Below are 15,122 nucleotides of genomic sequence, written 5' to 3'. Positions count from 1 at the left end.
GGCTTTGATGAAGCTTTAGAAAGGATTCTATGGCTTCATGATGGGAAGTGTTGAGGCTGATGATATATTTAGGCTTGACAGAATCCTGCAGTGAATTTTAAGAGTCTGTTCTGACAACATTTAACAGCGTAAGCATAAATAGAACTGTGCATGTGTAAGAAATTGCAGAGTAATCATGTTTGTGAGAAAAAGAAATGACAAAGTAACTAAAAAGATGCAGAAGACCAGCTTGAACACTAAACCTGTACTGACAGAGGAGAGTTAACATGAAAATATGTGTAAGAAAGGGTAACAAAAAGCTGTAAATAAGTAAGTTATAAGTTTGTTTAACAAAGGGAGGTTAAAGCTGTATTGGCCTGTGCTGGAGGTGACTGTGATTAGATCATCCTGATGAACTTCCCACTTCTAAGTAAGTGATCACCACTTGCTGAGTGTTTTGCCTAAATAAAAGATTTGTTAGACCCATCTGCTGAGTAAGTGAATCTCAATCCAACACACAGATGTTCAAGTTTAGGTGCATTTGACATTTAGAGATAAGAGGCACTGCCAGTCAACATAAACTCTGTATTAACCAAGATTTTGGGTAGTGAGTTTTCCTTGATTTTTGAGGAAGTGGTGGCAGAGAGGGGGAAATGATGATAGAGACAACTATGGGAGGGCATGAAGGATCCTTGTGGGTTTACTTTAGCCTCCCCCTGCACCAGCTCTGGGCTTCTCCTGCATCTTGCCCTCTGCCCCCAGTAAAAGTGCAGAGGCCAAGGTGAAAAGGGAATCTGGTAACTGAAGGGTTATGAGGAACAGATCAAGCAGCTGAAGACAAGGCAAACCCCAGATTCTTTATTCCTTTTTGGAGGCTGGGAAGGGGAAAAGAACTGTGCACAATCCATGGAGATAAATGCATTCTGATACAACACCTCCGAGAAGGGTGAGCTGCTTGGTTCATCTCCAAACTTGTTTTCATCCACCCCTCAAAGTAAAATTATCCCCCCACAGTTTTTGTGGAATACCAGTTTTCAATACAAATGTCCTATGTACATGGATATTAGAACAATAGGAATATTGAAATCAGGTCCATATTGGAGGAGTAGAATAAAAACACCTTACACAAATGATCCCACAATTATGAAACAAATCTGCCACAGACCCTGATGCATCACACTTATTTTCAAGTCTCTGGATTATAGAGGAATTTGAATATTAAAATCATCTTCTTAGTGGAAGGGCTGTATATGAGGAACTTTTTGACTCAATGACCCTCAACATTTGTATAACGGAGTGTACCTCTGCTCCTCTTTTGCTTTTAAAATATTACTATGCATGTGGATTTTGAATATTGGGGGTATATCATCACCCACTGATCAAATAACCCCAACTTTGCCACGCAATTTTTACCTGAGGCATTGTTCCATCATGCCAATTTCTAAGGCAATTTACCTATACATTTGGACTTTATAGAATTTTGATATGTGCAAACATCTCATTTTGGATATGTTATATCTCAGGAATCCCTTGGCTGAATGAATCTGAATTTGCTTTATATAGGCTACCCAAATCCTGTTGAATGCCTGTGCACAACCCTTCATCAGTCAGCTACCCGGTCTTGCCGCCTCCTGGCCACTCCATGCCCCTGGGTCTACTGCATAGGGATGGGACTCTGCACTCCAATAGGGAACATGGGAGCCTGTACAACAGTCACAGGTGAAAGACACCTAATGAGAATGAATGAAAACTGAAACAAGAGCTCTGATGTGTGAAGTTCTCAATTCATCACCATGAATGTTCTCATCTCTTCCCCTGTCCCAGTGCCTGGGTGTATGTGTCATATACTGCATCATATACAGTATTTGAGAAAGAGAGTCATTTTAAGGGACATAGTAAAATAAACTTGGGGATTCATTAGGATATAGCTATTGTTATTTCTAACAAATATTTTTTGAGCCTTGCTCACATCACAATGTGTGTAGGGTGGAAAACAAAACAAAAAGAGACAAAAAAACCCTCTGACATTATTACCAGAATCTTCCCTGGATATTTAAGTAGACACTTGCTTATTAGCTGTTACAGGCTAATCAAATAGTATATGATGCCTTAATTTTATCTTTCACATTATATTATCTTCTGTCACAGAATCAGCTTCTTTCTGCTTTTTTAGGAGATGATTTGTGGGCTAGTTTTCACCAGCTTAAACCCAAGATCATCACAAGAAGTGAGAACTGTTATTCTGGAATGCAAAGAGAACAAAAAGTTTCATTCCTTTGTTGTGAGTGCAAAGTAGGTTACAGATAATTCAGTCCTTTTCTGAAGTGATTGGCTCTGAGAAGGTACACAGAGAGAGAGATTTAAAGTTCCCTTTAGCTGTTAAAAAGGCATCAAATGAGTCATATTATATTAGTGCTACAGAACATATACAACAGTCTCCTGCAATTCAGACAACTAAATAAAGTGGTATCATTAATTATACGCTTTAAAGAAGCCACCTTTATATAACATTAAATTAAATAGAAGAAAATAATTTATTAACTGAATTTTCATCTCTAGATAATGGTATCCCTATAGTTTATGTTTATACTACAACATTGTACCTTAATTGTTGTTTTAATCAATAATGCTGTAAAAAGAGACTAAAATACAAAACACTGTTTAGCAAATTACTTGCTTGATACATTTTAAAAAGTTACTTTTTAAGGGAAAATACAAATAACATTAAAATTACTTTGAAACTGTAAAATAGGCTAGCGTGCTTATCTTCAGTCGGAATATCTGAAAAGGCAAAATATAACAATTATTTGCATAAATGTTCAGAGCATAAACATTCTTTTATAAGTATTTAAAAAGTCCTTCATGATTTTGTTTGTGGCACTATTTCAGCAGAATTAAAGGATTGTAGGAGGTAAAAGACATTGTTAAGGGAGCCAATTCTTATTCTGTTTTCAAAACTCAGGGACAAGTTTGTGTTACTTCCTTCTCTTCAAAATTAATTTACACTGAGGAGATCCATTCATATACTTAGTTTTATATTCTGACTTGGAGAAAATGCCCTAAAGAATAATATTTCATTGTGAATGTAATTCTATTGACAACTGTACCATTTTCATTTGTAAGCATAAACAAGTTACCCTCTCCCCAGGTCTCTCTAGCTTCGGGTTCCAGAGTTTATGGGCTCTTCTTTAACTCATCTTTATATTCTACAACTGAAAACTCTGTAGACTAAAAATACCTTGTTTCCTCTTTACCCAGCTAAGAAACTGAGCGATTTGGTAGCAGATATTATCTAAAAAATGAACTTTTTAATTACAAAGAAACACAAATTGAACTGCGAGGCCTTTTGCAATGAAATTGGGCGGGCTCTTTAACTCACCAATAAGACCTCAGTTCATCTCTAAAAATACCAGGCAGCTGATCTGCTACAGTTTGTTTCTGTCCCAGACTGTCAGATACTCTGCCAGTATGTTAGAAACGGCACCTATTGCCTCTCCCCATGTCACTGCTCCTGGGGAGAAATCCCTCGCCAAAAAAACGAAGGCAGGAGGAGGCACCAAAGCTCACAAACCCTCGGGTCCCAGCGTGACCGAGCTGATCACCAAGGCGGTGTCCGCATCCAAGGAGCGCAAAGGGCTCTCCTTGGCCGCTCTTAAGAAGGCTCTGGCCGCCGGGGGGTACGATGTGGAGAAGAACAAAAGCCGCATCAAGCTGGGACTAAAGAGCCTGGTGAGCAAGGGCACCTTGGTGCAGACCAAAGGCACCGGCGCATCCGGCTCCTTCAAACTCAGCAAAAAGCCTGATGTGACCAAGGAAAAGACGCCGAAAAAAAAGGCAGCGGCAAAGCCTAAGAAACCAGCTGCCAAGAAACCCGCCAGCGCCTCCAAGAAACCAAAAAAGGCTGCGGCCGTGAAAAAGAGCCCGAAAAAAACCAAGAAACCAGCAGGTGCCGCAGCCAAGAAAGCGGCCAAGAGCCCCAAAAAGCTTACAGCCGCTAAGCCCACGAAAGTACCTAAGAGCCCGAGTAAAGCCAAAGCGGTGAAGGCCAAGTTTGTCAAGCCGAGTAAACTTAAAGTAGCGAAGGCGGCCCCCAAGAAGTGAAACTGATTAAAGAGGAAAGGAATCGTCTCAGCCAAACAAACCCAACGGCTCTTTCAAGAGCCACCCATCCCTTCCCAAAAGGAGCTGAAATGTCGGGATCACTTACTTAATAACCTAACCGTGTCTCTCTTGAAGGGCAGAAATTCCCTTCTCAGATGGCAACAGAAGAGGACAGATACACGGCTCTGGGAAAGCGTATTATCCTACCTGCTCCATATCAGCTTTAGTTCCGCGCTCTCGGAGAAAAACAGTCTGAAATGCTAAATTTTTAGTGATCTATAGACAAAAGTCTCTTTTCTGACCTGGAAGGAGCGGGGATAGGGATTAGAGCCGTAGTTAGTTTGAAAAACCCGCACTTTTATTTTCTTTAACAGTAATTTAACAGTATCATAAGAGGGGGAGGGATGGATTAGAATCTATATGAACTCACACTGCCCCTCCTTGAGAAGATTAATGGCTACAAAATTATTCCCCCCAGGAAATCTATTTGTTTTCCAGTCAGATTTGTGGGCTATTTTGAACTCTACGTTCTTTTAAATCGGCATCCAAGCAGTGGGTAAGGGAACGCTGCTCGTTGTTATTACCCTTTTGCTATAATATACTTTTCATATAGATTCTAATCCATTCCCCACTCTTATGATACTTCTGAATTACTGTTTCCAGAGATAAACCGGGAATAAATAAAATTTCTTTTGTAGTTGTTTCACTTTTCTCAGAAAGTCAGATAATTTCAGCTCTTGCTTGTTAAACTCCTCGTCTTTACGGATGGCGAGCTGCCAATGGCGGGGAATGAGTCTGGCTTTCTTGTCCCGAGCAGCATTCCCAGCCAACTGGAGAATCTCAGCGGTCAGATACTCCAGCACCGCAGCCATATAGACCGGGACTCTGGCACCTACCCGCTCCGCATAGCGACCTTTCTGAAGCAGACGGTATACACGGCCCACTGGAAACTGCAGCCCAAGAGCCCGTACTTTACCTCCCTGCTTGCCGCGGCCCGACATTATGACGCAAAAACTATTAAATGCGCCTCACTCAAAAAAAAAAAAGTGTGTGTGTGTGTGGGGGGGGAGAATAACGTTTTCACACATTGCTTTTATATCTCTTCTCTTTTTTCAATAAAAGGGCTTATGATAGGCTAAAATGTTCACAGATCTGTCAACGTGCCTTGGGGATGAGGATCTACCTTTAACCAATGGTGACGTCGGATGGGAAAGTTTAAGTCTAACAGCCAATAGTTAACCAAGAAAAGCAGTCCGCAAATTTGCATTAATAGTGGGGCGGGAACTATTATTCTCTTGTTTTGGTGGTTCAACTAAAAAGAGAGGGTTACTTTTAGGACCCTCCGTCTGTAACGCAGGAGCATAACTCATTTTACACGTTCCATTTAGTGCAAGACACTCATCAAATTTCAAAGCACCCTGCCTAAAAGACATTTTGATACGCATAAATTACGTTATATGAGATATCGAAATTATGTTGATTGCACGCTTGACCACCGGTATTTAACGTTCTCGCAGCAAGCTTCTCATGGGAACATTGATTAAAGGTGTTCTTCCCCCTTATTTGGTTTATGAACTATGCTTATAAATAAAAGCGTGCACACCCTGATGGCTGCGACTTTGAGCCCTGGTCTACACTAGGACTTTAGGTCTAATTTAGCAGTGTTAAATTGATGTAAAACTGCACCCCTCCACACGATGAAGCCTTTTTTTCGACTTAAAGGGCTCTTAAAATCGATTTCCTTACTCCACCCCTGACAAGTGGATTAGCGCTTAAATCGGCCTTGCCGGGTCGAATTTGGGGTACTGTGGACACAATTGGATGGTATTGGCCTCCGGGAGCTATCCCAAAGTGCTCCATTGTGACCGCTCTGGACAGCACTCTCAACTCAGATGCACTGGCCAGGTAGACAGGAAAAGGCCCACAAACTTTTGAATCTCATTTCCTGTTTGGCCAGGGTGGCAAGCTGCAGGTGACCATGCACAGCTCATCAGCAGAGGTGACCATGTTGGAGTCCCAGAATCGCAAAAGAGCTCCAGCATGGACCGAACGGGAGGTACGGGATCTGATCGCTGTATGGGGAGAGGAATCTGTGCTATCAGAACTCCGTTCCAGTTTTTGAAATGCCAAAATATTTGTCAAAATCTCCCAAGGCATGAAGGACAGAGGCCATAACAGGGACCTGAAGCAGTGCCACGTGAAACTTAAGGAGCTGAGGCAAGCCTACCAGAAAACCAGAGAGGCAAACGGCCGCTCCGGGTCAGAGCCCCAAACATGCCACTTCTATGATGAGCTGCATGCCATTTTAGGGGGTTCAGCCACCACTACCCCAGCCGTGTTGTTTGACTCCTTCAGTGGAGATGGAGGCAACACAGAAGCAGGTTTTGGGGACTAAGAAGATGATGATGAGGAGGTTGTAGATAGCTCACAGCAAGCAAGCGGAGAAACCGGTTTTCCCAACAGCCAGGAACTGTTTCTCACCCTGGACCTGGAGCCAGTACCCCCCGAACCCACCCAAGGTTGCCTCCTGGACCCGGCAGGTGGAGAAGGGACCTCCAGTGAGTGTACCTTTTAAAATACTATACATGATTTAAAAGCAAGCATGTGAAAGGATTAATTTGCCCTGGCATTCGCAGCTCTCCTGGATGTACTCCCAAAGCCTTTGCAAAAGGTTTCTGGGGAGGGCAGCCTTATTGCGTCCTTCATAGTAGGACACTTTACCACACCAGGCCAGTAGCATGTACTCGGGAATTATTGTACAATAAAGCATTGCAGTGTATGGTTGCTGGCGTTCAAACAACATCCGTTCTTTATCTCTCTGTGTTACCCTCAGGAGAGTGAGATATCAGTCATGGTCACCTGGTTGAAATAGGGTGCTTTTCTTCAGGGGACACTCAGAGGTGCCCGTTCCTGCTGGGCTGTTTGCCTGCGGCTGAACAGAAATGTTCCCTGCTCTTAGTCACGGGGAGGGGTAAGGATTGAGGGGGTAGCCACACGGTGGGGGGAGGCAAAATGCGACCTTGTAACGAAAGCCATGTGCTATGTATGTAATGTTAACAGCAAGGTTTACCCTGAAAGAGTGTAGCCATTATTTTATAAAATGTGTCTTTTTTAAATACCGCTGTCCCTTTTTTTTTTCTCCACCAGCTGCATGTGTTTCAATGATCACAGGATCTTCTCCTTCCCAGAGGCTAGTGAAGATTAGAAAGAAAAAAAAAATGCACTCGTGATGAAATGTTCTCTGAGCTCATGCTGTCCTCCCGCACTGACAGAGCACAGACGAATGCGTGGAGGCAAATAATGTCAGAGTGCAGGAAAGCACGAAATGACCGGGAGGAGAGGTGGCGGGCTGAAGAGAGTAAGTGGCGGGCTGAAGAGAGTAAGCGGCAGGCTGAAGACAGGGCTGAAGCTCAAATGAGGCGGCAGCATGATGAGAGGAGGCAGGATTCAATGCTGAGTCTGCTGGAGGATCAAACCAGTATGTTCCAGTGTATGGTTGAGCTGCAGCAAAGGCAGCTGGAGCACAGACTGCCGCTACAGCCCCTGTGTAACCAACCACCCTCCTCCCCAAGTTCCATAGCCTCCTCACCCAGATGCCCAAGAACGCGGTGGAGGAGCCTCCGGCCAACCAGCCACTCCACCACAGAGGATTGCCCAAAAAACAGAAGGCTGGCATTCAATAAATTTTAAAGTTGTAAACTTTTAAAGTGCTGTGTGGCATTTTCCTTCCCTCCTCCTGGGCTACCTTGGTAGTCATCTCCCTATTTGTGTGATGAATGAATAAAGAATGCATGAATGTGAAGCAACAATGACTTTATTGCCTCTGCAAGTGGTGATCGAAGGGAGGAGAGGAGGGTGGTTAGCTTACAGGGAAGTAGAGTCAACCAAGGGGCAGTGTGTTTCATCATGGAGAAACAAAGAGAACTTTCACACTGTAGCCTGTCCAGTCATGAAACTGGCTTTCAAAGCTTCTCTGATGCGCACCGCGCCCTCCTGTGCTCTTCTAACCGCCCTGGTGTCTGGCTGTACGAAACCAGCAGCCAGGCCATTTGCCTTAACCTCCCACCACACCATAAACGTCTCCCCCTTACTCTCACAGATATTGTGGAGTGCACAGCAAGCAGTAATAACAGTGGGAACATTGGTTTCGCTGAGGTCTAAGCAAGTCAGTAAACTGCGCCAGCATGCCTTTAAACGTCCAAATGCACATTCTACCACCATTCTGCACTTGCTCAGCCTGTAGTTGAACAGCTCCTGACTACTGTCCAGGCTGCCTGTGTACGGCTTCATGAGCCATGGCATTAAGGGGTAGGCTGGGTCCCCAAGGATACATATAGGCATTTCAACATCCCCAACAGTTATTTTCTGGTCTGAGAATAAAGTCCCTTCTTGCAGATTTTGAAACAGACCAGAGTTCCTGAAGATGCAAGCATCATGTACCTTTCCCGGCCATCCCACGTTGATGTGGGTGAAACGTCCCTTGTGATCCACCAGAGCTTGCAGCACTATTGAAAAGTATCCCTTGCGGTTTATGTACTTGCCGGCTTGGTGCTCCGGTGCCAATATAGGGATATGGGTTCCGTCTATGGCCCCACCACAGTTAGGGAATCCCATTGCAGCAAAGCCATCCACTATGACCTGCACATTTCCCAGGGTCACTACCCTTGATATCAGCAGCTCAGTGATAGCACTGGCTATTTGCATCACAGCAGCCCCCACAGTAGATTTGCCCACTCCAAATTGATTCCCGACTGACCGGTAGCTGTCTGGCGTTGCAAGCTTCCACAGGGCTATCGCCACACACTTCTCAACTGTGCGGGCTGCTCTCATCAGGATCTTTGATTGCGTGGGCTATTTGCATCACAGCAGCCCCAACAGTAGATTTGCCCACCCCAAATTGATTGCCAACTGACCGGTAGCTGTCCGGCGTTGCAAGCTTCCACAAGGCTATCGCCACTCGCTTCTCGACTGTGAGGGCTGCTCTCATCTTGGTATTCATGCGCTTCAGGGCAGGGGAACGCAAGTCACAAAGTTCCATGAAAGTGCCCTTATGCATTCGAAAGTTTCGCAGCCACTGGGAATCGTCCCAGACCTGCAACACTATGAGGTCCCACCAGTCTGTGCTTGTTTCCCGAGCCCAGAGTCAGTGTTCCACCGCATGAACCTGACCCATTAGCACCATGATGCATGCATTGGCAGGGCCCATGCTTTGAGAGAAATCTGTGTCCATGTCCTGATCACTCACGTGACTGCGCTGACATCGCCTCCTCACCCGGTATCGCTCTGCCAGGTTCTGGTGCTGCATATACTGCTGGATAATGCGTGTGGTGTTTAATTTGCTCCTAATTGCCAAAGTGAGCTGAGCGGCCTCCATGCTTGCCTTGGTATGGCGTCCGCACAGAAAAAAGGAGCGGAACGATTGTCTGCCATTGCTCTGATGGAGGGAAGGCGACTGACGACATGGCTTACAGCGTTGGCTTACAGGGAATTAAAATCAACTAAGGGGGTGTCTTTACATCAAGGAGTATTTCAGGCAGGACTTCACGGAGGGTTCCAATAAGAAATGGTGCACCTAAGTAATTGTTCTTATTGGAACAATCAGGTTGGTCTGGCCTCTGATTTATACATGGCTAGATTTACCTCACTGCACCTTCTCTGTGAGTGACTGCAGTGTGACCTAGAGGAATGAGTCCCCTAGACGGGGGTGGGGGGGGGGGGGAAGCAAATGAGTACAAAACAAATCTGGTCTATTTCTTGTTTTGATCCACTCCATCTATCTTTTACATCTTTGGCTGGCAGCAGACGGTGCAGAAGGACTGCATGCCATCCACATCTCATGGCTGCCCGGCAGAAGATGGTACAATAGGACTGCTAGCAATCCATATCGCCTGCCTGCTCACCATAAGATGGTTCAATAGGACTGACTGCAGGACTAAAGAGAATGACCTGGTCAAGTCACTTCTAATGTAGTCCCTACACCCATGTCTGCCCAGGCGCTCCTGGCCGAAATGGCCAGGAGCACCTCGGACACGACGAGGACGGCTACCAGTCGTACTGTACAGTTTGCTGCCACAAGGCAAGGGGTTGCTGCTGCTGTGTAGCAATGCAGTACCGCGTCTGCCAGCACCCAGGAGACATACGGTGACCGTTACCTGAGCGGGCTTCATGCTTGCCGTGGTATGGCGTCTGCACAGGTAACTCAGGAAAAAAGGCGCAAAACGATTGTCTGCTGCTGCTTTCATGGAGGGAGGGAGGGAACGGGGGCCTGACGATATGTACCCAGAACCACCCGCGACAATGTTTTAGCCCCATCAGGCACTGGGATTTCAACGCAGAATTCCAATGGGCAGCGGAGACTGCGGGAACGGTGGGATAGCTACCCACAGTGCAACGCTCCGGAAGTCGACGCTAGCCTCGGTACTGTGGAAGCACTCCGCCGAGTTAATGCACTTAATGCACTTAGAGCATTTTTATGTGGGGATACACACACTCGAATATATAAAAACAATTTCTAAAAACCCGACTTCTATAAATTAGATCTAATTTCGTAATATAGACATACCCTAAGTAGTATTAGTGATTAAAGCAAGACATCTAAAAGGCTGCCTAGGTTCTCCCACACCAAAGGTGATTTTAAGATATTAAGAGCATTTTATTGGTTTTATATTTTGCCAGGACAATTTTATATAAATCAAGTACACAGTATTCTTGATATTAGAAGGGCAGATGTTGTGTAAGGATTCTCAAACTGGGGGTCAGGACCCCTCAAGGGGTTGTGAGTTTATAGCATGGGGGTCACGAGCTGTCAGCCTCCACCCCAAACCCCTCTTTGCCTCCAGTATTTATAATGGTGTTAAATATATATAAAAGGTGTTTTTAACTTATAAGGGGCGGGGGGGGGGGGTCTCACTCAGAGGCTTGCCATATGAAAAGGGTCGCCAGCACAAAAGTTTGAGAACCACTGTGTTACAGCTTTATCCAGTGTGAATGTAATGGCTCTTAGGAGAGTTTTTGTGTTGTCCTCCAGCGTAGTTATTAAGTATGAAAATTTGGTGGCGTAGCTTTTAAGCCTTCTCACTCCAGATGCTCCAGCCTCAGCATCCTTGGCATAACGGTAACCCTCTTGGTGTGAATAGCACAGAGATTACCGTCTTTAAAGAGTCCTCCCATGTGTGTGCACTGTCTGCTCTGGAAGGTCAATTATTCTGAGCAGATGGGGGCTGGACTAGAGCTCTGGCCCATATGGCCATGGTTCTGGAATATCTGATCACTGAAATTCTTGAGCTGCTTGGCAGACAGTACAGCTTGGGACAGCAAGAAGAAAAGGAGGACTTGTGGCACCTTAGAGACTAACAAATTTATATGAGCATAAGCCTTCGTGCGCTACAGCTCACTTCATCGGATGCATTCAGTGGAAAATAGGATTATCATCCCACGCTATCTACAACTCTTTATACATAATGACGAGGAGGTCTGTAACGCAGTAAATCTAAACACACACACACACAATTAAAAAGCTAAAAGCAATCTACACTGTCACAAATTTAATCCACTGTTTTGAGCCAGCCTGATTTTAGTTTGATCGTTGGTTATTTTACTTGTTCTTGGCATTGTGACTCTCTGTTTTATTGGGCAAAAGCATGGCCTGAAGGTAGGCAGGACACTCCCTTGTGACCAAGAAGATATATCAAGCTAAAATCAGTCCAAAACCAATCCAAAAACTCTTTTAAGAGCCACCTGCAAGGTCAAAGTAAGGATTTATTTATGTTTTAAGATCCAATAGGAAACAGGGTGACAGAAAATAATGAAATCCTTATCCTATAAAAATAAATGGCAAAGCTTTCATACACATCAGAGGGGCTAGGATATTCCCCTTATTTTTCAAACAGGAACTATGTTCAAACAAGAGCAGTGGCATTTTCCCCTCCCATGAACACTGAATTAAATTGTGGTCAGTGTAGATCGCTTTCAGCTTTTAAATTGTGTGTTTGTTTAGATTTAATTCATAGTCATCCATTTTCCACTGCATGATTTTTACCAGGAACAGTCAGTATTAATCTCTACACCTCTCAAGTCCCACACACATCTCTTGCAGGTTATTTGTGGTCAGATCTAGGAGAATAACGGTCTCCAAACGGATGCCCAATCTGTTTGTAAATCAAACAGGAAACCCTGGGGAATAGTTTGGTGCGGAATGCGTATTCCAAACCACTCCCTGCGACAGACTGCAGGGGCGTTTAGGTAGCTCCGTTAACTGGTAAAATAGGACAGGTTGGGATTGGGCACTCCTTGCACAGCGCGACGTTTTCAAACGTACAAAAGGGTTTATCACCCACCAATTCTTGCACAGCGCGGGCTTTTCAAATTTACGAAAGGGTTTAGCCACCTCCCCGGTGCAAAAGGAGGTTTTGCCTATAACTCACCAACAGCTTTGCTTCTCTGACTGTCCTGGCTTTTGTCACTTGGAGACTGAAGCCGCTGTGCCACGGCAACAGACATCTTCCATCCCTTACGCTGCAAAGTTGTGCCTTTTCCCGCGTAGTCTCCTAACCGTGGAGTGTATAAAGAGACAATGCTTGTCTCCCGCACTAATCCCAGTTACCTAATTTGGAAAATGCAACTTCCAAATTGATTTCTGTAACTCTCAGTCTCAAAAGAATATTAGCCACTGTTATGAGTATTAAGGATATCTCGACAATACTAATTTGTAGCTAGAGCAGCAAAGCCCTCAGTTACGATTACCTTTTTCGGGGAGATCCAGGCTGCTGCTGTGGCCGGGGAAAATAGCTAAAGAGACTGTGTCTGATGCTACCGAGACCGCCTCCAACCACATGCTTTCTTACTCCAGAAAGAATTTTGAGCCACCAACTCAATAAAAAAGATGTAATCCATTAAAACGCATCTGAACACGTTTCAAATTAAGAATTAAATAATGCAGTAACAAACGAGCCAAAGTAGGTTTTTGTGTATTTTAAGTTTCAGCATTTCCGGTTTTCCAAAGTGTGTAAAAAGAGCTGGTGAACACAACCACAGCTGCTTTTATATGTAAAATTTATAGTAGGCGGATTAACAGGGTTTTTTGCTTGTTTCAAATATAGACTCCAGCACCAGCAAACAAAAGTAGTTTTCTTCTGAGAATATAAAATAATTTATTGTCTGGATTAAAATGTTTTTCTTTCTGTTTAAGGAACTTTTAGAGAAACTCAGTTTATACTGAAAGCCTAGCTGGGGGATACAGTCTCCTACCATGAGGATGCCAAAAGAAAGTTGGTGGCAACCATGAATGTAGTTGTGAGCTGAAACGTCAGGCCTGCACTCTTCACAGTTATGGAGGCCAAAGGTAATGCAAGATATTGTATTGTGACTTTCAAAGCTATAAAAGATTATACTAGCTTAGGTTCTCAGTCACTAAAGAAACAAGACAATGGAAATGACCAGTGACCGGTGATTTAATGTAACAGCTTGCCTCTGCTCATGCCAGGTACCTATTTTAGATCAAGCTGAAGATTATATATTGTTTCAGGCTAAGTGGATAGGGCATTTTGATATGAATGAGACTGGCTTTGACCCAGTGACATGACTTTGTGTAAGAAATACTTTTATCCAACTGAACTCACCAACATAGATTCAGAAATCTCTAATTAATGCAGATAGGCGAAAGGGGAGATATTAAAAGAGTTCCATAACTAAGATTTTAAATTAAACTGAAAACAGAGTAAAGGTTTTCAATAGACTGGGATTTTTTTTTACATTTTTTCATCATTTTTCATTATGTTTTCCTCTACCAGGAAACCAGAGTGTTCTGCTTATTAGCAAGAAAGCTGGCTATCAGACTTGTGCTAAAGGAAACAAAGATTGGTCTGGCTAAATGGTCTCTTAATACAAATGCTTAGCCGCCAACGCTACAATAAAAGAACTTCCTTTATTTTCTATTTCATTTCCAATGCATGTTTTATCAAGCAAAACCACTAAGACAATACAAAAACCCTATCTAACTGAAATATAATACATTGTACTTTCATAAGACTATTTAGCAATACAACTCTTATTGCGAAAATATGGGTGGCTCTTAAAAGAGCCTTTGTGTTTCTTGCTATTTGATTTTTAACTTAAGTCAAAAGAAAAGCTTAACCTCCGAATCCGTACAAAGTACGACCCTGTCGTTTTAAAGCGTAAACCACGTCCATGGCTGTCACAGTCTTCCGCTTCGCATGCTCGGTGTAAGTAACAGCATCACGGATCACGTTTTCGAGAAAAACTTTGAGCACACCACGGGTCTCTTCATAGATCAACCCAGAAATACGCTTGACACCACCACGACGAGCCAAACGACGAATAGCCGGTTTAGTAATACCTTGAATGTTATCACGAAGTACCTTCCGATGGCGCTTAGCCCCTCCTTTTCCGAGTCCTTTACCGCCTTTGCCGCGCCCAGACATATTGCTACGAGTATCAAAACACTCTATGCACGCTTAGGAACCTCTTCTCTCTTTATATTGCTGTGAGCCGACCTGACTGAAAACTTGTACTGGAAAAGGGGCGAGGCCTAGTTTATTGTCCATTCCTTCCTTCTTCCGCTCACCGCTCTCTTTATGCTGTTCGATTGAGAGGCAGCTTATTGACCCCCCCCTTTTCTTTCTTTTTCCTTTCCTCCTGCACTCACCATTGTCTGTATACTGCTCCATTTATCCTCCACAAATTTTCGAATTATATTTCAATTATATTTATACCGAGACACATTATCTATTCCTACCTCTATTAATTCCTACCTCTGCTGAATCCCACATTTGTGCCAATATCGGTCGGTCTCTGAATTGCTCGACATAAGAGTCTATTTCAAACTGCACTTTCTCTTTTATTTTCTATTATTGTAGTTTTTCTATCTGGAGGGTATTCAGATAACAGTGCTTCCTATTTGTGGCTATTTTCTTTGGAAAATACTCCTTTTGTTTTCAGTGATTTGTAATCTGCGGCAAAATCTGACCAATCAGATTTTTTGACAAACCATCTGTCGCGGCCATTTTCCAAAGAGTACACTGGAT

General features: G+C 43.8%; 2 protein-coding genes and 1 long non-coding RNA gene across 3 annotated transcripts; 1 reads left to right on the top strand and 2 right to left on the bottom strand.

The window, feature by feature from the left end:
• Positions 1-815: 815 nt before the first annotated feature.
• On the bottom strand, positions 816-5,131 carry LOC125630025 (uncharacterized). The gene is made up of 3 exons (XR_007354532.2): positions 4,977-5,131; positions 2,714-2,760; positions 816-2,221 (listed from the first exon to the last, which is right to left on the bottom strand). It is a non-coding gene; the product is annotated as an uncharacterized LOC125630025 (long non-coding RNA).
• Positions 3,448-4,080, top strand: LOC125629990 (histone H1.01-like). Its single transcript, XM_048835374.2, has one exon. It carries the CDS (start codon positions 3,448-3,450, stop codon positions 4,078-4,080), a length of 633 nt encoding a protein of 210 aa, XP_048691331.2.
• Positions 5,132-13,309: 8,178 nt separating the features above from the next.
• Positions 13,310-14,912, bottom strand: LOC125630018 (histone H4). The gene has a single exon (XM_048835405.2). The coding sequence runs from the start codon at positions 14,517-14,519 to the stop codon at positions 14,208-14,210; it is 312 nt and encodes a 103-aa protein (XP_048691362.1). The 5' UTR covers positions 14,520-14,912; the 3' UTR covers positions 13,310-14,207.
• Between the last annotated feature and the right edge of the window lie 210 nt (positions 14,913-15,122).

Source organism: Caretta caretta, chromosome 1 (genome assembly GCF_965140235.1).
Source record: "Caretta caretta isolate rCarCar2 chromosome 1, rCarCar1.hap1, whole genome shotgun sequence".
Classification (NCBI taxonomy): domain Eukaryota; kingdom Metazoa; phylum Chordata; order Testudines; family Cheloniidae; genus Caretta; species Caretta caretta.
This window is presented reverse-complemented; position numbering and strand designations above follow the sequence as displayed.

Coding starts and splice junctions, on each gene's coding strand:
- LOC125629990 (XM_048835374.2), top strand. CDS start 3,448: ATGTTAGAAACGGCACCTATTGCCTCTCCCCATGTCACTGCTCCTGGG.
- LOC125630018 (XM_048835405.2), bottom strand. CDS start 14,519: ATGTCTGGGCGCGGCAAAGGCGGTAAAGGACTCGGAAAAGGAGGGGCT.